Source organism: Polyergus mexicanus, unplaced genomic scaffold, assembly GCF_030449975.1.
Source record: "Polyergus mexicanus isolate NDT 795.1 unplaced genomic scaffold, iyPolMexi1.0 SCAF_1, whole genome shotgun sequence".
Lineage (NCBI taxonomy): Eukaryota > Metazoa > Arthropoda > Insecta > Hymenoptera > Formicidae > Polyergus > Polyergus mexicanus.
In genome coordinates this window covers 8,096,691-8,122,302 of record NW_027223321.1, presented here as the reverse complement: position 1 = coordinate 8,122,302, position 25,612 = coordinate 8,096,691, and the positions used below count along the sequence as shown (strand labels likewise).

Here is a 25,612-nt window from a genome sequence, read left to right as displayed (position 1 = left end):
TGCGATTATAATTTGCAAACAAGATTGAGGCATCTTTTTTCTGGCCAACATTGTTACGAGTATCAGGATAGATTTGTTTAATCATAATTTCTTATCACTTTAAAAAAATCAGCAATTTATTGCTTCCTATAATATTACGAAACTGTTTCCTCATACTCGAGTATGTAAAAATCTTTACATCCTTGGAATATTTTTTCTCATAAAGATTGCCTCCTAATAACGAAGATGTATATATTTTCTCTCTTTAGCTACCCTGTATATACACAGTCTGATAGACTATTATATACGCGAAATTTGGTGCCATTAAAAAAAGAAAAAATATATCGCCAGGAATTATAATAATAATTTCTTCCAATAATTTGTAAGCTTTTATTACCATATATGATTGATTGCAATCATATGAAGGAATACCAGATATTGCACACTTAGTCTTTCAAAAACGGAAGTTTCTTTAAATTTCTTTTGGAATAACTGTTTTTTAATAACCAGAATATTCATGAACAAACCGGATATGATATGAAATATTTTTTAAACCAACCAGAACACGAATAAAAATCGCCTCTGGGATAAAATATTTTTTTAATAACCAGAGCGCACATTCAAACCGCTTCTGGAATATAATATTTTTTAAACCAACCAGCACAGGAATAAAAATCGCTTCTGGAACAAAATATTATTTTTTTAATAGTCAGAGCACACATTCAAATCGCATCTAGTGTGAAATATTTCTTAAAACAACCAGTTCACGATTAAAAATCGCCTCTAGAATAAAATGTTATTTTTTTAATAAGCAGAGCGCACATACAAACCGTTTTTGGTGGAAAATATTTCTTTCGACAACCAGTTCACGAATTGATTGCTTCTGAGAAATATTCTTCAACCAAAGCGTACATGCAAAACGTTTTTGGTGGGAAATATTTCTTTCGACAATCAGTTCACGAATTGATCGCTTCTGGGTAATATTCTTCAACCAAAGCGAACATGTAAAACGCATTTGGTGGGAAATATTTCTTTCAAGAACTAGCTCATGAATTGATCGCCTCTGGCTAACTAATTACTGTGACACAACTACTATTGCAAAATATATATAATCAATTTTCAGTGAAATATAGAAATAAGCAAAAGATTAATTATATTTTAATAAGTTTGAAGTTACTATTACATATACACAAACATATACACACATGTAGATAATATACCATATAACACACATATAGTATGCTCGGTATAAAAAAGAGATGGACAGAGAAGAATGGACAAAGAGAGAAAAAAGATATGAGTGTAACTGAGCAAATATCTGTACAAGTGCTAAAAGTAAGAAAAAAAAGGAAATAGTTATATCTTTTTCTGTAGCAATACTTTATGCTCACTAATGTCTAGTGACTGATGTGAATTATCTATCGATACATCGTTTTACAGCCTTGCTCACTCATTCCTATTCTCTCTGTCTCTCTGTCTGTCTGTCTGTCTGTCTGTCTCTCTCTCTCTCTCTCTCTCTCTCTCTCTCTCTCTCTCTCTCTTCCTTTTTCTTTTTTTTGCCCATATCTTTTTCGTCTATTTATTTATCATAAAAATACTATATGAAAATACTATAAATACTATATTAAATACTATGTAACGGTTCTCCTTTCCCGTGTGCCGCGGATCAAGGCTCGCCGGTGCCAGGATTCGGGAGAAGGGGGAAACTCCAACTTACTTTACCTCGGTATAAGTGGTTTAAACAATTAGGTTTATTCAAGCGGTTATTAGTAAAGATATTTAACACTGAAAGCTATGTACAATGCAGCAGGCGGGAGCGACGCGTACAGAGTTATCGCGTGTGCGCGGGCGCTGTTCACAATGCGACAGGCAGGTGCGGTGCGTACAGAGTTTCGCGTGTGATCGATGCACGTGGGGCTCGGGAAGCGAGCGCGGCTCATGCGGGCATGGTCTGTGATCGCGAGGCTCGCATGTAAGCGACTACGGTTATTCTACGTGGAACAGAACGAATCTTAAATGCTACGGGGGTCGCGTGGTCTTCGTGCGTTATTCCAACGGCCTGACTACCTTATCCTTAGAAGGACGGGGCGTCGGCACTTTCTGCGGCTTACCCTTAGAAGGGCTGGCGCGCTTGTGTATGTTGAAGGCCGTGCGTACAGGTCGCGTCGGTGCTGCGATTATAATGCGCGGTATATACAGTGCGGGAGTACGGTATAAACAGATCGCGGTCTTCCGGTAGAAACGGTTACGCGGTAGATAAACGGCCGTCCAGATTGAACGGCGCGCGGTACGGTCTTATGAACTAAGAGTGCGCCGTCCCAGCAACCGGGAAGCCCGGCGTAACCACGGGTAGCCCGTGACCTGGTTTAACGCGGGGTAGGATGCGCCGTCCCAACAACCGGGAAGCCCAGCGTAACCACGGGTAGCCCGTGACCTGGTTTAACGCTGGGTAGGATGCGCCGTCCCAGCAACCGGGAAGCCCGGCATAACCACGGGTAGCCCGTGACCTGGTGTAACGCTAGGTATCAGGGTGCGCCGTCCCAGCAACCGGGTAACCCGGCGTAACTACGGGTAGCCCGTAGCCTAGTGTAACGCGGTATAGGTTTCGGATCTGAAGTTGTACGAGGTAGGACTCAGGATCGGGAACTGGTAACGCTACATTTGCCGGAGCGCCTTATATACCGGCGGCCGGCCTCCCACTCACGCGAATCGGCGCGTGGTGGGACGGCCCCACGGTGGGGCCGATACACGGGTGTGGAAGTTTAGGGGCGCCATAGGCGCCGAGCCTCGAAATTGCGGGCGGCTGGTCGGCCCGCGAGGCTGGTAACGGTATCGTTACAACTATGTGCATCATATATACATCATGTATGTTTATGTGTATACAGTCATTCTAAATTCCATTTGAAGATCAATTTTATATTACAATTTTTTATATAAAAATCGTTATGTTGTTTTCTATTTAGGAATTGCTTTAAAGATATAAATAAAAAAAAAATTTTTGGGATATTATATTTTTACATAATATTACATTATCATATTTATATTTTTGTATAGACTGCATGGAAATAAATAAATTGATGAACAATATTTAATTGGAAAATAATTAATTTCCTTCATTTTAAGCATAGTTATCTCTTGTGCCGGGGAGATGTGGGGTAGTTTTATTGTAAAAAGGTTGTAGCTCAATAATCGAAATTCGCGTATTTTACGAGCTCATAAATCGATAAACAATATTTAATTGGGAAATAATTAATTTCCTTCATTTTAAGTATAGTTATCTCTTGTGCCGGGGAGATGTGAGGTGGTTTTATTGTAAAAGGGTTGTAGCTCAATAATCGAAATTTGTGTATTTTACGAGCTCATAAATCGATAAACAATATTTAGTCGGAAAATAATTAATTTCTTTGATTTTGAGTATAGTTCTCTCTTGTGCCGGGAAGACGTAGGGTGATTTTATGGGTTAAGGGGATGAGCTCAAAAATTAAAACTATATCAGCTTAAAAGCTCATAAATAGCTCCTAATTCTGCCGCAAAGATTGATTGAATATTTTTATTTTTAAGTGGTGGGGGGGGCTGAGTCGATATCGACTCAGCCCCCCCACCATAAATATTAAATTCCTGTGTAGTGCAACGAGCTCAAAATTTTTAATTTGCGGGATATGAAAGCTCATAAATAGCTCATAATTGTACGCTATTTGTTTTTTATTTTTGCAAGGTGGGGGGGCTAGCTCGATAGGGGTGTTTGTGTGAATGACCGTAAATTTTATTATATGGACTTCCTCTAAACTTATAACTTATAAAAAAGGGGCCGCGTTGGAGCATAAGTTTATCTAACGTTTCATTGTAATGAAATTACAATGTAATTAACAAGCGTCATTGAATGTTGATATTTATTTCAATCTTTTACCCGACGCACTCTATATCTATATATAGAGAGAAGATGTCGCGATTTGTTCTTTCTCTCTTTTTCTTTTGATGTTACAAGAAAAATTAGCTTTAAGTAATCGAAATGTAATTGTTCTTGCGAATAGTGTCACATTACATCATGTAAACCAAAGTAGTGGCTATGGCTATGTCGAGGAAGAGATAAGGGATATTCGAATAATGAATCAAATAATATGATAGAATACGTAAATTATAATTTACCTAATCTCTGTACCGCGCTTATTGTGTTTTTTTCTTACTTCCGTAAGAATGAGTTTTTTCAGAATCCATATGTGTATTAAATAAATATGTTGAGTAATATTTATGATAATTTGCTTCTAAAAGTAATAATTAAAAGATAAAAGTTTGTTGAACCTATTCTATTGCAGTAATCCAATCTTATTGTGGCAATACTACATCATTTTTCAGTATTATATAAGTATTGTATACTTTTTTATTAAAATGTATTGTGAAATCAGTATACGTTCAATTTTCTTTCTTTACCTCTCACGACAAGGAGAAAAGTGTGTTTTTATTTTGCATTAAGCGAGATGTGAATCTCGATTATTTAATGTATTTTATTTTTATATTAAAATTAAGCTCTTGTGTGTAATTGAGATGGTCTATAGATATATATAGGAAAGACGTCTCGTAATTAAGGATTTAATATTTAATTGAAGGGTAATTTTATATTTTATATAAGTCGCGTAAAATACAGTAATCCTTGATTAATCAATCGAATGTGAAATAATAATCGAATATAATCATATAATTATAATTCTTATAATTTCTTACGTCTATTGTACCAATTTGTATTACATCCGGCCTAAATTACTATATTCTAATATATGTATATGCATTATGTAAGATGATACATAATAAATGTAAACCTTCAGCATAATTATTAAATATATAATTATCATATAAATATAAGATATAAGATTATATACTGGGTGGCCCATTTTAATCCATCCAGTCGAATATCTCAAAAACCAAGCCCGGAAGAAAAAAATGTTTCAAACAAGAGTTGTGTGGCTTCAAGGGGGCCATAAGATGGTGACAATGATTTGACCTTGGAAAATCATTTGAAGGTCATGTGAAGGTCAACTTTAAAATCTTAAATGGAAACCCCCATTTTTTATTTAGTATTCTTGTAGCTGACATTGAGAGCTTTCCAAAACACTATAATAAAGTATTTTTTCATTAAATACTTTTTGAGTTATTTTATATTTTAATCTGACATATTTTGATATAAAAAATAAAATATTTCGTAAAATATTCAGTTTTCGATAATTTTACCGTAATACTTCTATGTAAAGAATAATAAGACAAATTAATTAGTGCCAAAAAAAACAAATAATTGTTTAAAAAAATACATTGTAAATAATTTTCTTAAAAACAATTTTTTTTATACTAATCGATTTGTCTCATTATTCTGTACATAGAAGTATTACGGTAAGATTATCAAAAACTAAATATTTTACGAGATATTTAATTTTTTATATCAAAATATATCAGATTAAAATATAAAATAACTCAAAAAGTACTTAATACAAAAATATTTTATTATAGTGTTTTGGAAAGCTCTCGATGTCAGCTACAAGAATACTAAATAAAAAATGGGGGTTTCTATTTAAGATTTTAAAGTTGACCTTCACATGACCTTCAAATGATTTTCCAAGGTCAAATCATTGTCACCATCTTATGGCCCCCTTGAAACCACACAACTTTTGTTTGAAACATTTTTTTCTTCCGGGCTTGGTTTTTGAGATATTCGACTGGATATTTCCTTAAAAATTGTATTCATATGTACTGTCATATATACAATACAATTATAAAGTTAATAAATTGGTTAAGAACAAAATATATGATTTCTCTGTTATGATACAGATAATATACAATATACTGCATTTAAGTAATTGACGCTAAAGCACTGTCTTCTCTGATGTATTAACTAATTGAATAGCAATGCACATGTTTACTCAATCCTCTAACACTACAAGTTATGAAGTGTTGATCATTCCATTACAGATCACAAGATTCTATTAGCGGAGACTATAATATTTAACTCTCGCTTAAAAAATTCTCATGGTTTGTAAATGGATTCTTTTCTGACATTTGATGCAAGTTAGAGTTCTAGAGAGCTAGAGATCAATAGTTTGCAAATTAGTACTCATCTATTACTTTCGCCTGCTTAAAATCAAAATAAAACATGATATAATATTTATCATCATCAAGTGCCGTATTGAACATTGGCTATCATGGAAGCTATCATAACTTTATTCACTGCCGCTCTAAACAGTGAACCGGTGGATTTCCCAAACCATTGACGTAGGTTCTTCAGCCACGATGTCCTTCTTCTTCCTAGGCCGCGCTTTCCGACTATTTTACCCTGGATTATTAGGTGGAGCAAAGAGTACGTTTCTGGGTATCTCATGTCCGAAGTAGGAGAGCTTCCGGGTCTTGATGGCCCTCTCTATTTCACCCTCTTTCCTCATTCGATCCAAAACGGTGTCATTCGTTACTCTGTCCATCCAGGAGATTCGCAACATACGTCGATATGTCCACATCTCGAACGCCTTCATCCGCTTCATTGTTGCTTCAGTCAAAGTCCATGATTCAACCCCATAAAGGAGAACCGAGAAGACATAACATCGAAGCAGGCGCACCTTGAGCTGCAGATTCAGGTCGTGTCCGCAGAGGACCCTCTTCATTCGGAAGAACACCGCCGTCACCTTTTCTATGCGGCATTTGATCTCTACCGAGTGGTCCCATTTGTCATTAACCACACTTCCTAGATACGTTATTTTCTTTACTCTCTGTAACGGTTCTCCACCGACACTGACCCCCCTGTCGTTCACAGCGTTTTTGCTTACAATCATGTATTTGGTCTTTTCATTATTGATTTTCAGACCATATTGTTCACAACTGTGTGTGAGTCGATTTAATAAGAGCTGTAGCCCTTCCAGGCTATCACTGATGAGGACAGTATCATCGGCATACTATATATTGTTCATTACCACTCCATTAATCTTTATACCCTCGTCAACCTCGCCTAAAGCCTCCTTAAAAATGTGCGCGGAGTATATGTTAAATATCAGCGGGGATAAGATGCATCCCTGCCTAACTCCTCTCTCTATCGCCACCTCTTCCGTCACTCTGTTTACTAATCTCAAACAGGCTGTTTGCCGCCAGTACAAATTCGCAATGAATCGAACGTCCTTGTCGTCTATTCCTATGTTTTTGAGAATATTTATCATATGACTATGACGTACTCTGTCAAACGCCTTTTCGAAGTCAACAAAACACAAGTAAACTTTACAATTCATGTCTCTGCACCGTTGTATGCTGAAAAGTCCTTCCCTTGTGCCTAGGCCTTTCCGAAACCCAAACTGTGTGTCATCAATGTGCTCCTCAGCTTTATTTCTTATGCGCTCATGGATTACCCAAAGAAATATCTTCAGCACATGGCTCATCAGGCTGATGGTTCGGTGTTCACTACACTTCTTGGTGTGTGGTTTCTTGGGTAATGCTATAAAGGTGGATTTAAGCCAGTCTTTTGGGATCATTCCGGTGTCATAAATCTGATTAAATAGCTCCGTCGTTAGTCCTACTGCTTTTTCCCCAAACCGCTTGACTACTTCCGTTGGGATTTCATCTGGACCTACCGCCCTTCCATTACGCGCCTGCCGGATCGTCTTGGTTACCTCGTCGGCCGTTATCGATGGTCCTGTGGTCGTATCTTCAGCCGCATGCCCTGCAGGTCTGTCGTCAGCGAACAGTTCTTCAAGATATTCCTTCCATCTTGCCAACTTCTCTTCCAGGTATAAAATAGAATTTCCCTGTTTATCCAAGTAAGTATTCCCGGCCCGGAGGGTGGACGACTCAGACCAGCCAACTCCTTCACCTTCTTATGCATTTGAAACGCATCGTGCTTGCGGTCCAAGTCCTCCATTTCCCTGCATTCTTTGGCATACCAAGCGATTTTAGCCTGTCTTATGGCTCTCCTTATCCTCCGATCTAGTGCATGGTACTTGGCCTCATCCTTATTCTTGTAGCGGCGCCTCTCCTCCATAATACCCAAAATTGTGTCTGTCATCCATCTTTTCCTCATAACGGATTTACCTCTTCCGCATTGCACTTTAACCGCGTTGTTAGTAGCTTGCTTGAGTCTTGTCCAGGTGTGCTCAACGTTTAGTTCTTGTTCTTGAGTTATCTCACCTAACTCCTCCTCTATCATTGAGTTACTGCCTGGCCTACGAGTGGATCTTTAATTTTATTAAGATCCGGCTTAGCTATCTTTTTTCCTTTCTCTGCTTTCTTCAACCGGATCTGTAGTTTCGCAACCAGAACATTGTGATCACTGGAGACGTCGACCCCCGGAAAAGCTTTCACCCATTTTACAGAGTTCTTGAACCGCTGCAAGATGGTAAAGAAGTCAATCTGGTTGCGCACGACCTTATGCTTTGTATCTGCTGGTGATCGCCAAGTGTATAACCTTCTTTTCGGTAGTTTAAAGAAAGTATTCATGACAACCAACCTATTCTCTTCACAGAACTGAACGAACCGATCTCCTCTCTCATTACGTGATCCCAATCTATGTCCACCGACACTACCACCATCTCTACCACTTAACCTCCAACCTTAGCGTTCCAGTCGCCCATTACCATCGTGACGTTCCTCTTCCTCAGTTGTTCCATCAGTCGGCCCAGATCCTTGTAGAAACTTTCTACTACTTCCTCCTCACTCTCACCTGTGGGCGCATATATCTGGATCAAGTTGATGTTGACTGGACTAGCCTGTGTCTCCAACATGGCTATTCTATCCGATAGAGGGATAAAACCCACAACAGCCGCGTCCGTCTCCTTTGTGAGAACAAATCCGACCCCGTTGCGATGCTGGGTATCACTTGTACCTGAATAGTATACTATATGATCGTCTATGGTACATCTTCCAGATTGTGGCCATCTTATCTCATTAATTCCAAGAACGCAAATACTCATGCGTTTCATCTCTTGGACCGTGTTTTGTATCTTTCCCGGAGTATACATGCTGCGCACATTCCACGTGCCGATAAGGCGCGTATTATTCCTCGAAAACTTCATAAAGGCCGACCGGGAGATTCTTCGCACCCCTGCCCCATCTAAGGGGCGCCCGTACTCGGGGCCGTTTAATTTCGTAGCCATTCCATGATTTTTCTAGGAAAACAACACTGCGGTGATTTACCGTTGCCTTCCGCATCGCAGTATCACAACCGGTTGAATCTGTATGAGATTGCCGCCTGTGGATATCTGATAACAAGCCTTTAGGGAAGTTACCCTTCGATAGCCTTGCTTCAGTGATGTCATAGCTGCTGCCCTATGCCATGGATAAGTATAGGAGATGAGTACGGGAAAAGGTTGTGTTAGGATGAGGATCAGGACATGATTTTCCCGAGAATAGGAAGTGGGAACAATCATGAGCTCGCGTGGGCAGGGTTCGCTATGTCCCTGAAGCAGTCTGTCTCCTACCGGGTTCGTAGAGGAGTACTACCCGCTACTCTAAATATAATATTAATAGCATAATATTAAGATCACATTTTTGTTTGTACAACAATCTTACCAGTATAATTGTTCGAAAACATGTTAAAGCTGTCTTCCCTGATGTATTAACTAACTGAATAACAATGCACATGTTTACTTAATCTTCTAACATTGCAAGTTAATGAATGAGCGTTGCTGTCGTTCCACTACAGATCACAAGATTCTATTAGTGGAGACTATAATATTTAGCTCTCGCTTAAAAGATTCTTATGCTTTGTAAATGGATTCCTAACAATCGATATAATCCATTAGTTTGCGAATTAGTATCTATCTACTACTTTCGCCTGCTTAAAATAAAAATAAATATGATATAATGTTAATAGGCAGCATAATATCGTTTGTACAGCAATCTTACCAGTATAATTGTCATCATTACAATTTTCACAGTCTTCCTTTAGGTTGAATAAACTCACAATACTTCAAAACATTATTTCATATCGTAGTTGTACAATAGTTATCCCAGCACTGGTACATGTTGCGTACAGAAATACACTATTTGTAGTGTAAAGATCCCACTGTAAATAAAAGAGATTAATTAATTTCTTGACAATTATTAAGCTTATGTTGCATATACATACTCTCGTATTATAAAGATATAATAAAAACTACTCACTTTTAATTGTAACGTGTCTTATTACATATATCTAAGAACTTGCCCCACATTGCTAAAGTACCCAAGCTCTTTCATATTAGCAAAAAATATTTATTCAATGTCATTTCGTAGAACGAGTAAAATCTCGAAAATTTACAGATATGTTTCATACTAAAATATGATAATAAGATATTAAGACAGTGACATACGAGAGATTAGGATATCTTTCGTATGTACAGTAGGCAATGTAGAAAACTATTAGAATATTCTTATTATTTATATATAGATTTTTTGTTGCATACCTGTATTTTTCATACTGTCCATAAACAATTAATAAGTGTACTATATTCTTTTGCACTTAAAATTTCACGTATATGTCATACAAAATACTCCAAACGATTCCACTCCCCCCCCCCCCCGCACCTTGACCACCAGAGTGCATTAGTTTTTTTTATTTTTCAAGACAAATATGAACCAACAAACATTTTAATTAGTTTTTTCGTGACCAACAAACGTTTACGCATCGATTGAACTAAATTTGAAACAAAAATAATATCTTTCCGGCTAACTTCACACAAAATTTTGTTTTTGTATTTTCAAAAAAAATATTAACCAACAAACGTTGTAATTAGGCCAACAATCACCAACAAACGACCAACAAACGATCCGTAAAAAAAAATATTACAAAAATGAATGTTGACCGGCTAACTTTATGGAGGTTAAGAGGGGCCATGTCGGCGTTTTTCTTACGACGCTTTAACTAGCCGGTATAGTGGCGCTAACTGTATCCATTTTATGACTGAGCGGAATTACATGGCCAGATTCACTTCAGTGCCACGGTAAAATGACCGAGTGTTTCAAGTCTCTTATTTTAATACGACCCAGACATACCGAGGTATATTGTTATACTTTGCTTTGGTGTAAGTTTTATGCGATTTAAAATTTATGAGAAATTTTCTTTTAAATTATGCACCCTGTAAGATATACATTGCAAATCAAAAGAATCCTAATCGCACTAAATATCGATTATGAATTGATAACATACACCATAAATACTTACGGTTAGTTACATTGATCTCATATATTTTTTAAATAGTTTAACAATTTGTTAACAATGTTTAACATCTTTTAAAATTTATATTTAACTTTTTATATACTTGACGTGAGATTTTTTTACCTTTTTTTAAAAAGATTTTTTTAGAAGATATTTAGTATAAGACTATGGAAAATTCAAAAATCTTGTAAAACTATACCAATCTACGAATGCGCAAAAATAATTAAGTAGTGAGAAATGGTTAAAATGTATAATATATTTTCGTCACTAAACAAGAAAATCGAAGAATTTTTACCAAATGTCCCTAAAAGCAATCATAATTTCTTATTCGATTATGTATATTATTTGATATAATACAATTGTAAAAATAACAGAAAAATAATAAATATATTTTATTAAATATATTTTATATTTTGTCAATTTTCTCGATTGTATAATGGAAAATCATTATTTTTTTGCAATATTTGATCATTGATTTGTTTTCGACATTGCTTATCTGTAAAGCTTGCACGCAACATAAAATTTCTATGAGAATTTAAATTTTTTTAACAAAATATATACATGTCATGTAAACCTTTTCGAAAGTAATTTTTTTCTTAAAGAAACTCTCTTTTTCGGCAACAGTAATATTTCTTTGAATCTCAAAGGGATTTTCAGGTAATACATTCCTTTGTTATAAGAGCATTTTTATTGATACTATTGCGTACAGCAATTAAAACAAAAGAGGATATTCATTTCAGGCAGTTTGAAGAGTATGCAGAGATCGTTGGATTTATTTTTTTCTTTCATCCAGTTTCATTTGTTGAATCCGGCTCTTACTTAAATAAATTAGACGGCATTAAAAAATAAATTAGACTTTTCTTTTTTGACTTTGGGTAGAGGGCTTGTCTTCTTTTTTTTTTTTAGTGTTGGAAAAGGAGAGAAAGGTATTGCATATATCCATACATTTCGTAAAACACAAAGATTTTTTTTTCAAATACTCGATATGAAAATGATCATTCCGTCTTTATCATCATCAACTTTTCTCCTCCTCCTTCCTTACTCTTCATTTCTCTACACACTAAACATAGACAATAAGTATGAGAGAATCTGGATATTAGTTGAAACTCACGAAGATCCCTAAAAATTCGTTATCAAACTATTGAGCCCATATATCTTTCTCTTTATAGAATTATAGTGTTAAAATTAAAAGTTTTTCCTAAGTATTCTTCCAAAAATTCTTATACGTCACTTATACTTTTGATTTTTTTGATATAATTAAAAATATCTAAATTCATAGATATTTATAATGTACAATTACGTGAAATCTATTCGTTAGATATTGCAATATTCGTGTCCTATAAAATATATGTATGAGAAGTATGTATATATACATGTAATACCCTCTACTTCTCTCCTTTTCCGCCACTATAAAAAAAGAACAAGCTTCCTATTCAAAATCAGAAAAGAAAGAAGTCTACTGTAACGGGGTTACTTTTCGCGAGCGTGCGCGGATGAACTCGGTCGGGATCAGGGCTCGTGAAAAGGTAAGATTCGCACGAAAGACACGAAAAGATTGAGTTAGAAGGTATCGTCTTTATTTGCCTCTTTCGGCAATGGTCGATTTACAATATGTTTCGCGCGGCGGATGATGCAACGTGGTATCTGTGATTCGCGTTCGTTATTCGGTGCGCGATGTTCGATATATCGAACCGCTTAAGATATTCGGCGGTAGTGTACGGCAAGGCCGTATTTTGCGGAATACAATGGAGTATGCGACAGGTATTTCGGTGCGGTGATTATTTTCGCGAATTTCGTAAACTCGGCTGATCGTTGTCGCGTGGTTATTCGCGTATTCCCAGTTGTAGGGGGAAGGCGATCGGAGATCGAGTACCCTCGATCGGGCGGAGAACTCTCCGTCCCGGCTTCCGTACGCGGAGTCGAGGATAGCTCGGCGGAGTCGAGAAAGCTCGACGAGGCAGCGAACTCACAAACCCACGGTCCGGCTGGCTGGAGCGGTTGGATAGTAGACTGTAATCTAGGAGAGCGGCAAACACTCCGCTCTCGTCGAGTTGGTCGGATTTACGTGAGGATTTCGGAGACTGCACGGAAACCGAGAATGCTCGGCGGAGGCTGCGAACACGTCAATCTCACGCTCCTTCGTTTGTATGCGAGTTCTAGGATCGGTTCTGGTGTTGGCTCGGAGCGTACTGCTCGAAAGGATTCAGGAATCGTTCTGGTCCTGAGTCCTGAGATGCCGAAATGCTGCCTTTTTATCCCCGAGCGTCTAGCGGTAATTGCGTCGTTCGCCCCCGGGTGGGGATAACGACGCGTTGTTTTCGGCGGGTAATTATTACGGTAAACGCGTCGCTTCCTCTGGGCGAAACGACGCGGCGTTTCGGCGGGTGACGCTCGGGATCTTCCGGCAGCATTCGGCTGTGCTCGGTTTTCCATCTATCGGCGTAACGGCGGCCGTATAACGGCCGTACGGTTGTTTATTGCAACGGCGGTAATTTGAGTCTTAAAAAAGGCGCTACGCGCCTCTGCCACTTCCCGGCTGGTGTTCGCCGGGCGGCAGACTTCCGGCTGGCTACTTGCCGGGTAACGATGGGAGGTGCATCGTTACTTTATTCTTTAGTGCAAGTAAAAACCACGATTGTAATAAAAATATAATGAGAGAAATTTGTTGATAGCTCGAGAAAATGATAAAATTGACCGTTGCTTTCTTTCTTCTGTTTAAGATGTGTTTCAAAATTTTTCCCGGATACTAAAACTATTTTGATTATAATTTTCGGATTCAATAAGTGAAACTAAATGAAAAGAGAAAGGTGAATCCAACGATTTCTGCGTACTCCCCAAATCGCTTGAAATGCATATCCTCCTTTGTTTGTCTAGCATTGTTGTCACAATAGTAAAGACCATTGTTACAATAGAATATCTTTTTAATTTAGAATTTGAGATCGTAGTATACTACTATTCTGTAATCTTCTATCTTTCTTTTTCTGTCTTAAAGGCGCATATGTAGAAAAGAAACATTGTGTTCTCAGTTTTCTTTCTCTTTCGGACATATTGTTACATAGCAATTAGTATAGTGGGAGAAAGTATAAGACCTTTAGGTTTTCAGGTAAGGATTTCAGAATAAGAGTGGACACATAGGACGGCAGACACATAGGAACAGTATTGCAATAATGATCGCAGTCGATGTGCTTTTAGAAGCAGGGAATTAATTATACGCAAATAATTTGTTGCGTATAATTTAAATTACATTATTCTTTCGTGTTTCACTAAATTTTTTTTGTAATGGCTACGATAATGTGCTTATCTCAGGAGGTGATCACCATTATTCTCGGCTACAACGATATCAGCGTTGAGGATATCATTAACTTCAGATGTGTATGCAAGCAATTCCGGTGGACAGCCAAATATGATAAGTATGTGGAAAAAAAGTTTTCTCAGAGGTAATCTTTTGTAATTTAATTTCAGTAATCTATCACATACGCAAAGAATATAATTTATAAAAATAAAATAAATAAAAAATATTAAAAATTTATTATAATAAAACAAAAAAATAAAAAGACTCATTATTCTGTACATAAAGGTATTACGGTAAGATTATCGAAAACTAAATATTTTACAAGATATTTTATTTTTTATATTAAAATGTGTCAAATTAAAATATAAAATAACTCAAAAAATATATAACGAAAAGATACTTTATTATAGTGTTTTGAAAAGCACTCGAGATAAGAATATGCAATAAAAAATGAGAGCTCCATTTAAGAAAACATCGATCACATTGACCTTACCTTAAAAAAGTGACTCAAGATCAAGTCCATATTTTTATCATGTGGCCCCCTCGAAACCATGCAACTGTTGTCTGAAACATTTTTTCCAATCTCTTCTACTTTAAGAGATATTCAGCTACATCACCTAAAATAATACACTCTGTATATATATATATTTATATGCTAAATAAATAAATAACAATTAAATTATTGGATAATAATTTAAATATGCAAATTTTTTTTTATAATCTGTATTAACATGGATGCGATTGTGCAACATATTTTTAAAAAGAAAATTAAATAATAATTTTCTTGTTAAAAATATGTCGCATAATCTCATCCATGTTAATACAGATTATTAAAAAAAGATATAAGAGAAAAACAAAATTCGAACCTGCAAATATACAGTGTAGGTCCGTTCGTAGTAGTCGATCGCTTTACGCTCGCAACTACAATTGCTAGGTCATAAACTATTGTTAGGAATTAGTATATACACAGAAAATTTAAATTAATTTTTCTCTAAAATAAGATAAAGTAAAATTTTTTTACTTTTGTCAAGTATAACTTTTACTTAATATATTTCTCTATCTCGAATTTATAAAGTTTTATTAATTTGTCAGATTAAAATATAAAGTAACTCAAAAAGTACTTAATGAAAAAATACTTTATTATAGTGTTTTGGAAAGCTCTCGATGTCAGCTACAAGAATGCTAAATAAAAAATGGGGGTTTCCATTTAAGATTTTAAAGTTGACCTTCACATGACCTTCAAATGGTTTTCCAAGGTCAAATCATTGTCACCATCTTATGGCCCCCTTGAAGCCACACAACTTTTGTTTGAAACATTTTTCGATTTAACACAGTGTTTCTGAGATATTTGAATGGGTCCTTTAAAATGAGACACCCTGTATAACTAAAAATTTTTATTCTTGGGCTTATTAAGTTAAATTTGTCCATTTGCTCTCTTATATTTCGGAGTCGTACAATGACAATGTCTGTTTCTCTATAGCCTTGTAACGAGGTTACTTTTCGCGAGCGCGCGCGGATGAACTCGGTCGGGATCAGGGCTCGTAAAAAGGTAAGACACACGAAAAGTTTGAGTTATAATATAGCGGATTTATTTGCCTTTTTCGGCAATGGTTTATTTACAATATGTTTCATGAATCTAGCGCGCGACGGATGATGCAACGCGTTAGATGCAATTCGCGTTCGTTAGTCGGTGTGCGATGTGCGATGTATCAAACCGCTTAAGATATTCGGCGGCGTACGGCAAGGCCGTGTTTATTTTGACGGCGCACGAAATGCGCAAGAAACAGGGCGCGGTCGATCGGCGCGTGTACAGCAAGATCGTATTTATTTTGACGGTGGAATTATATCGGGTGATGTTTCTCAGCGCGATTAGATTGCTGGATCACGGTACAACCATGTCGATGCGTTCGTGTGTTTTTATCCGCGTATTCCGAGGTGGGCGGGAGGAGGCGACCGGAGATCGAGGACCCTCGATCGGGCGGAGAACTCTTCGTCCATGCTTCCGTACGCGGATAGAGGATGACTAGCGGGAGAAGCCTCGACGGAGCGGCGAACTCGCCGGCCCACGGTCCGTTTAGCGGTAGCGGTCGGATCTTAGACCGAATCTTAGATAGCGGCGAACTCTCCGCTTTCGTTTGATAAGGTCGGACTTTCGATAGGATTTCGCAGGCGGCGAGGAGACCGAGAATGCTCGGCGGAGACTGCGAACACGTCAATCTCACGTTCCTTCGTTTGTATGCGAGTTCTATCATCGGTTCTGGTGTTGGCTCGGAGCGTACTGCTCGAAAGGATTCAGGAATCGTTCTGGTTCTGAGATGCCGAAATGCTGCCTTTTTATCCCCGAGCGTCTAGCGGTAATTGCGTCGTTCGCCCCCGGGTGGGGATAACGACGCGTTGTTTTCGGCGGGTAATTATTACGGTAAACGCGTCGCTTCCCCTGGGCGAAACGACGCGGCGTTTCGGTGGGTGACGCTCGGGATCTTCCGGCAGCATTCGGCTGTGTCGGTTTTCGGCGTAACGTCGGCCGTACAACGGCCGTACGGTTGTTTACCGCAACGGCGGTAATTTGAGTCTTAAAAAGGGCGCTAGGCGCCTCTGCCACTGTCCGGCTGGTGTTCGCCGGGCGGCAGACTTCCGGCTGGCTACTTGCCGGGTAAAGATGGGGGGTGCATCGTTACAATTCAACTAATGGCATTGCTATACTGTCATTAACAAATGTAAATGTTTCCAATGCCCGTGTCTACTCGTGTTCTTCAAAAAATATTATGACCAATGATTTAGAAATACAGGTGGATATGATTAACTTGATGAAATATATATTCGTAAGATACCATAATACATCAATATGCCACACAAAATTGCCATGCCATCAGAAGAAAATATCCAAATTGTCAAGAAGTTCATGCAATATTTTGAAACTGATCTCTTAAGCTCATATCAAACTACGAATTGAAAATTGATGATTGAAGATCAAAGAGATCTGTTACGCGGCACTCTTAATCGGGTTTAATAACATCCGTAGTTATAAAATTGGCCAATCACAGCTATTCCTCTGAAGAATAGAATGACTATGATTGGCCAGACTTAGAACTGCGGATGTTATTAAACCTGATTAGGGGTGACGTGTAAACGTAGTCAAAGATTAGAATTCGACTAATCAGAACAGGGATTAAAATTCTTTGTCCTGATTGATCAAATTTTAATCTTGAATCTTGAATCTCAATCTTCGATGCATAATCTGATACGGGCTTTACCAGGCTGGTCATCCACAGTATGGAAGGAAATCTATTGCATTAGCTGGAAAATGGAGTTTTGTAGCTTATTATACAAATGTACGCAACGATAGAAACTCCATCTTGAGTATAGCTAGATGGGAAATAGGTATAATCGTTTCGCCGAAATTCGATCAGAACAATAATTCGAGTTTAGCAGAAGCTATAATAAGTGTTGAAAATTCTGACAGATGAGTCATATTCTGAATCATATAAATGTTAGTAGTGTTAGTAGTGTTAATATGCGGGTTCTAAGCCGGGTCCTCCGAGGGGAATGCGGGGCGAGGGGAAACCGCGTGGGCGAGGGGGCATGACGTCACGCGGGCGGAGGGGGATTTTGGAGGCGCGGGGGACTGACGTCAGGCGGGCGGGGGGAGCTTATCGCGGGAGCATAAACAGCGCGATGTATTACAAAGGGCGAGTGCCGATGTCCGACTGCTCGAGAATTTATAAATAATATAAACAAGATAGAACCATCGCGGTGGTCTCTTCATCTTTTTTCCAGGAAGAGCCGCTCGCGTACTATTGCGCGTAACATTAAAATTAGATGATAAGGCGAGCGCCGATATCCGGCTGCTAGAATTCGCGTCGAGACATGTTTATCGGTGTACTTACAAAGGTGGGTGTCGATGTCTGATATAAGGCAAGCGCCGATTATTATATTATTTATTTTATTATTATTATTTTTATTATTTTATTATTTTTATTATTTTGTATTATTTTTTATATTTTATATTTTATATTTTACACACACACACACACACACACACACACACACACACACACACACACACACACACAATTTGTATTATACACACACACACACACAATTTGTATTATACACACACACACACACACACACAATTTGTATTATACACACGTTTTTAAAATAAACATTATTATATATAATAAAATGATTATTTCTGCACCTTCTTCTTTCCTTTTCCTACTCGCGAACGCCTCGCGCTGTCCTTCTCCTACACGCGTGCATGCGATCGCCTCGCGCTATCTCCCTCATACTCACCGTCTTACGAACGCTATACTTATCGCACCGACTTACGAACGCTATCCCTTTTCCGCGCTCATGCGAACGCCTCGCGCCGTCCTTCTCTCACGCATTACTGCATCGTACCTTAAGATCGCGCGCGGTTTGTACGGAGAATATGCAAGGAAGGGAAGCGAAAGAAATACATAATCATTTTTTTAACATATTTATTTATTTATTTATATTACCATACATCACCCCGTCTCAAGGTTTCAGATAAAATTTCATCCACAGCATAAGCTAATAGTTCGCAATCTATGATAGATGTTTTATCATAGACTTCGCGCAAGATTTTGACCGCAGAATCTCTCTCAGCGCCAAACATATTACTTTGCAAACTCCGAACAAATTGATCGAAACTCTCATTTACAGCTTCTAGATTCTCGCACAGCTTCAAATATAGGGGAAACCGCGCGGGCGAAGGGGCATGACGTCACGCGGGCGGAGGGGGATTTTGGTGGCGCGGGGGACTGACGTCAGGCGGGCGGGAAATGCTTATCGCGGGAGCATAATCGGCGGGGTGTATTACAAATGCAAGCGCCGATTTCCGACTGCTCGAGAATTTATAAACATTATAAACAAATATCGTCTCACACTGTAGCGCCGATGTCCGGCTGCTATAATTCGCGTCGGGACATGTTTATCGATATACTTACAAAAGGCGGGTGTCGATGTCTGAAATATAAGGCCGATTTCCGGCTGCTCGAGAATTTATAAATAATATAAACAAGATAGAACCATCGCGGTGCTCTCTTCATCTTTTTTCCAGGAAGAGCCGTTTATCGTATCGCTTGTTGAGATACGTTTCGCGATATCATAACGCGAAGGATTAAAAATCTATAATGAAGAACGAAGGATGTCAAAAACTCAGTATGCGATTTGAAAGCTTACGGTCCGTATATCGACTGAAAGAGGTACAGCGGGTACTTGTAAATTTTTGTGATTGAGATATACGAGGTGATAAGTGGCCGGTCCTGCTCCAATTGCAGATTTCCGGCGTATCAGATCTTTCCATGCAATATGTGCCCAATTTGCACACAGTAAAAAAAACATTGGCATAAAAAGTGTGAAAAAATAATAATAATAATAATAATAAAACATGGAAAACCCCGAGCAAACCGAACGCGACCTGTTGGAGCTGTCGCGTCGAGTCGCTACCTTGGGCGAATATTTCGCGTGGACGTAGCGATGCGAGGAATTTATCAAACAGCTCGAAGAACACAGTCGTGTCAAGCGTCCGCGACTCTCGATTGGAGTTCGACAATCTTTGGTGGCTAGAATCGCGCGACTCGAGGGTGCGAGGACTCGATTAGAGAGACAGTTTATACACAGCCGTGGTGATTACAATGGTGACAATAACGCGGAAAGATTCGTTTTGCGAGAGATCGATACCGCGTTCGAAAACCGTATACTGACCGGTGCGGTGATTAACGCAGATTATATCGAACCGCGACAATTTCTCGAGGACGCTAAAGACATCGTGCTCGAACACGTGCAAAAAGTTATGGAAAGACATAATAACGTGAAAGTGAACACTGTGTTCAACGGTGAATTCGTGTCGGGTGATAAGAGCGCAAATAAAAGTATAAATACCAAAAACTATGAACTCTTTCGCACATCCGATTTACACGAATGGTACGAGCGACGCGTCGTCGAGCCCACGCTTGCCTCGCTCGAAGAATTTCAAGAACGCGATAGCGGGTGGGCGTTGTCGCGAATTCTCGATTTAACTGTAAATATAAATAAATATAATCCAATGCGCGCGCGGTGCCACATTAAATTACCGCGAGAAATAACAATGAAGAGAGCGGTAATAAACGTGCAATCCAAAGACAATGCGTGTTTCGCGTGGGCAGTGGTCCCCGCTCTACATCCAGCTGAAAGAAACGCGGAACGGGAATCTTCGTATCCACATTATACGACAGTGCTAAATCTCCAAGACATTGAGTTTCCGACGACATTGAGTCAAATTAAGAAATTTGAACTTCACAACAACATTTCGATAAATGTATACTGCATCGAGAAAGAGAATAGCATTGTCCCGATACGTCTGAGCGAACATAAGAAGGGCAGACACGTTAACTTGCTGTACATGCAAGATTCGCAAGACGTCGGACATTTTGCGCGGATCAAGAATTTATCCCGCCTTGTGAGCTCACAATTGAGTTGTGGCAAATGAAGACAATATATCTGCGATCGGTACGTATATTTAATAAAAAATGCAATATATAAAATATACGAAAGAAAAATTAAATATTTCTATTTTTTTATAGATGTTTACACTATTTTGGATCGGAGGACAAGTTGCAGTCGCACATTGTAGATTGCCGAGAAATGAACGAGTGCGCCATCCGGTTACCGAGCGATAAAGACAAGTGGCTCGCGTTCAACAACTACAACAGAAAGGAGCGACTTCCCTTCGTCGTATACGCCGACTTGGAGTGCGTGCTGAGGAAGACCGACGGTGATCCGATGGCGTCTACGTACACGTTTCAGCATCATCAAGTATTTAGCGTAGCTTATTATGTACATTATTCGTACGACGAATCGTTATCCGCCTATCATTCTCGCCGTAGTACCGATTGCATTTCGTGGTTCGTGGAAAAATTAAAAAATTTAGCGCAACGCGTAAAGATTATTTTAACCACGAATGTCTCCATGATAAATGTAACGCGAGATGAGCGGGAAAAGTTTCACAGCGCGACATACTGTCATATTTGCGAAAAACCGTTCGCGCAAGACGACACGCGCGTATGCGATCATTGCCATCTTACCGAACGGTATCGAGGTCCCGCGCATTCAAACTGCAATTTAAATTATAAAGACTCTTTTTGCATTCCCATAGTATTTCACAATTTATCCGGTTACGATTCACATTTTATCATCGAGGAAATAGCTACTGCGTTCGAAGGCTCGATCAACGTACTACCGATAACGAAAGAAAAGTATATTTCATTCACGAAACACGTTAAAGATACTGCCGAAAAATCAGATTGGCGAAGCGATATAAAGTTACGGTTCATCGATTCGTACAAATTTCTCAGTACTAGTCTCAAAAAATTGGCATCGTTTCTAAATAATGATAAACTTCAAATTTTAAAATCGAAATTTCAAAATTTATCGATCGAAGAGTTCAATTTATTGACGCGAAAAGGAATCTTTCCATACGAATATATTGATTGTGTCGATAGGTTGCACGATACGTGTTTACCACCGCGCGAATCATTTTATAGTTCCTTGACCGGTGACACCGTATCCGAGAGCGACTACGCGCACGCCGAAAATGTGTAGGAGCGGTTCTCCGTTCGAACGCTGGGCGAATACAGCGACTTGTATTTAAAAACGGATGTCTTGTTATTGGCCGACGTTTTTGAAAATTTTCGCAACAAATGTATCGAGAGTTACGGGCTCGACTCCGCGTATTATTATACTCTTCCCGGATACACGTGGGATGCGATGCTAAAACATACGAATATTACGTTCGAATTACTTACTGATATCGATATGGTTATGTTTATCGAACGGGGAATACGCGGTGGCCTGAGCCAATGTTCTAGCAGATACGCGCGAGCCAATAACAAGTACATGCCATCTTACGACCCATCGAAACCATCGTCGTACATGATGTATTTCGATGTAAACAACTTGTACGGTTGGGCGATGTGTCAACCGTTGCCTTATGCCGATTTTCGATGGGTCGACGACATCTCTGACTTTAACGTTAGCGCAATCGCTTTGGATTCAACCACAGATTATATTCTCGAGATCCATCTGGAGTATCCGCAACATCTTCACGACGCGTACGCTGATCTACCGTTCTGTCCAACGCGCGATAAGCCGCCCGGTAAGCAGCAGGACAAGCTCCTCGCGACTTTATACGATAAGAAGCGTTACGTCATACACTATAGCAACCTGCAGCAATGGAAGCGTCACGGCCTTCGCATCGCAAAGATACATCGCGTATTGCAATTCGCTCAATCCGCATGGCTCCGCGATTACATCGAACTCAACACCCGGTTTAGAACGCGCGCGACAAACGATTTCGAGAAAAATTTATACAAGTTAATGAACAACGCGGTATTCGGTAAAACTATGGAAAACGTGCGCAATCACGTCGATGTAAAATTATTAACAAAGTGGGACGGGCGATACGGCGCGGAGGCGATGATCGCGAAACCAAATTTTCATAGCAGGAGCGTCTTTTCGGAAAATTTGGTCGCCGTTGAACTGCGCAACCGCGAGGTGAAATTCAATAAACCGATCTATGTCGGTATATGTATACTCGATATATCGAAAGTGTGTTTATACGAATTTCACCACGAGCACATGTTACCGTTATATCACAAAAATTGTAAAATAATGTACACCGATACAGTCAGTTTGATTTATCACATCGAGTGCGACGATGTGTACGAGAATATGAAACACGATATCGCCAGATTCGACACGAGCGATTATCTGCCGTACGGTATACCGCTCGAGAACAAGAAAGTGCCGGGTTTGATGAAGGATGAGAATAACGGTGCGATCATGACTGAATTTGTCGGGCTCAGAGCAAAAATATACGCGTTGCGAGTAAATAGTAAAAAGGATACAAAAAAGGTTAAAGGTGTCAAGCGTACCGTCATAGCGAGAACGATAACGTTCGACGATTACACGCGGTGTCTGCGCGATGAAATTGAAATGACTCGACAACAATCCTGCATAAGATCAAAATTGCACGAAGTGTACACAATCAGCAAGACAAAAATCGCCCTGAGTCCGTACGACGACAAGCGATATATCGTACCTGATTCGACCGACAGTCTACCGTGGGGACATTACCGGATACCCTTATAATGTAATATAATGTAATGGAATGTAATGTAATGTAATGTATGTATATGTATGTATGTATGTATGTATGTAATGTATATATGTATGTATGTATGTATGTATGTAATGTATGTATGTATGTATGTAATGTATGTATGTATGTATGTAATGTATGTATGTATGTATGTAAGGAAAACAAAAGAAATATATATTTCTATCTTTCTTTTTTCTTTTTTATATTTCATATTTTATATGCTGTATACATCTTACATATATATTTTTTATATTTCAGATACTTTATATGTATTTCATATTCTTTATATGTTAAAAATAAAATACAGTTTGTACGAATTAAACCACATTGTCCTTGTGTATCCAAGAGTTGTGCGATCCATCGAATCCCAACCATTTGACATAAACCTCGTCACCTCTCCTGCGCAGTACTTTCTCCACGAGATACACGTCCGGATAAGTCGCGCGACGCAATTCGTACTCGTAGAAAGCGACAGGTTTTTTGCGATAGTCCTCGAGTAGATAGGTTACGGGGTTAGTACGTTGCACTTTAACGATATTAAACACTTCGGTGGTCCAGTTTGACGTGTAACCCTTCTCGAAGATCGTCTTGTACTTGCTAACGCGTACCGGGTCACCTACTTTGAACTTTGCCGGACCCGCGATCTTTATCGCGCTGTACACAGTATCCAAGAGTCTTTCGGCGATCGCGGGGGTAACGTCAACGGGTCGCATGCCGATTGTTCGATGCTTGCGCGCGTTGTAATCCGATACGAGTCGCGGCAACGCATCGACCCACTTGTAAGTTCCGTTGAGCGTAAACATCTTCCATATATCGTTTTTTAACGTACGATTGAATCGTTCGACGACCGATGCCTTCAACACCGAATACGTGGAATAATGATTGATGCCGTGTTTCTTCACGAGACGTTGCACGTTAGCGTTGTAAAATTCCTTCCCCATATCGGTTTGTATATTTTTCGGGCGCTTCTCGCTATTTCGAATTATCTCTACGATAGCGTCAGCCGTCTCGCTCCGCCTTTATTCTTGAGCGGTACGGCCCACGCGTACTTGCTCAACACATCGATGACGGTGAGTATGTAGTGGTAACCTCTGTTGAAACGAGAGTACGGACGCATCTCGACGATGTCGGCTTGCCACAGGTCATCGTAACCCCGCACTACGACGCATCTTCGGAGAAAATTTCTTCTCGCCGAAGCATGCAGTTCCTCGACGAGTCGTAGCTTCTCGATATTTTTACGTCTGTTGGATTTTAACAATGCCATGTTTTTAGCGGTGCGGCTAGTCGGCGTGTAATAATACGTGTAAAGAAATTACATTATAATTTATATCTCTAACTTTTAACCACTCAATAACCGTTTATTCCCGTTCATCGTCTTTCAATAGTGGTTCTTTGTCATCCGTCATTCGTCGCCGTTCGATAGCCGTTCGTAGCCGTTCCTGACCCGTTCGGTAGCCGTTCCTAATTCGTCGCAGCCGTTCCTGAACCGTTCCTGAGCCTTTAGATAACCGTCCGACAACCGTTCCTGAAGCGTTCGGCCGTCCTTCAACCGTTCATAGCCGTTCGTAAACCGTCCGTAGCTGTCCGTGAACCGTTTCTTGTCGTCCATTGTCATTCGTTGACGTTTCGTTGACGTTTCGTTGTCGTTCGTTGACGTTTCGTTGACGTTTTGTCGTCGTTTTGTTGTCGTTCGTTGACGTTTCGTTGACGTTTCGTCGTCATTTCGTTGTCGTTCGTTGATGTTTCGTTGGCGTTTTGTTGTCGTTCGTTGACGTTTCGTTAGCGTTCGTTGACGTTTCGTTAACGTTTCGTCGTCGTTTCGTTGTCGTTCGTTGACGTTTCGTTGGCGTTTCTAATCTAGCGATATTCGCACGCCGAAGCTCGTTTACCACAATCTATAACGCTCGCACGTCTTTCTCTAACGCTGCAAGTTTCTCGTCTAACTCTTTCAGTTGATTTCTCAACGTTTTAACGGATTGATCCACGTACAGTTTGTTGATGGCGTCGGTATCAGCCACAGGTT

The 25,612-nt window shown here is 39.3% G+C and overlaps 3 protein-coding genes across 3 annotated transcripts; 1 reads left to right on the top strand and 2 right to left on the bottom strand.

The window, feature by feature from the left end:
* Positions 1-6,136: 6,136 nt before the first annotated feature.
* LOC138937413 (uncharacterized) lies at positions 6,137-8,143 on the bottom strand. Its single transcript, XM_070303693.1, has 5 exons — positions 7,811-8,143; positions 7,350-7,715; positions 6,907-7,190; positions 6,295-6,831; positions 6,137-6,197 (listed from the first exon to the last, which is right to left on the bottom strand). The coding sequence occupies exons 1-5, from the start codon at positions 8,141-8,143 to the stop codon at positions 6,137-6,139; spliced, it is 1,581 nt and encodes a 526-aa protein (XP_070159794.1).
* Positions 8,144-8,534: 391 nt separating this feature from the next.
* On the bottom strand, positions 8,535-8,954 carry LOC138937407 (craniofacial development protein 2-like). The gene has a single exon (XM_070303681.1). It carries the CDS (start codon positions 8,952-8,954, stop codon positions 8,535-8,537), a length of 420 nt encoding a protein of 139 aa, XP_070159782.1.
* Positions 8,955-22,244: 13,290 nt separating this feature from the next.
* Positions 22,245-23,579, top strand: LOC138937404 (uncharacterized). The gene has a single exon (XM_070303666.1). It carries the CDS (start codon positions 22,245-22,247, stop codon positions 23,577-23,579), a length of 1,335 nt encoding a protein of 444 aa, XP_070159767.1.
* Positions 23,580-25,612: the final 2,033 nt, after the last annotated feature.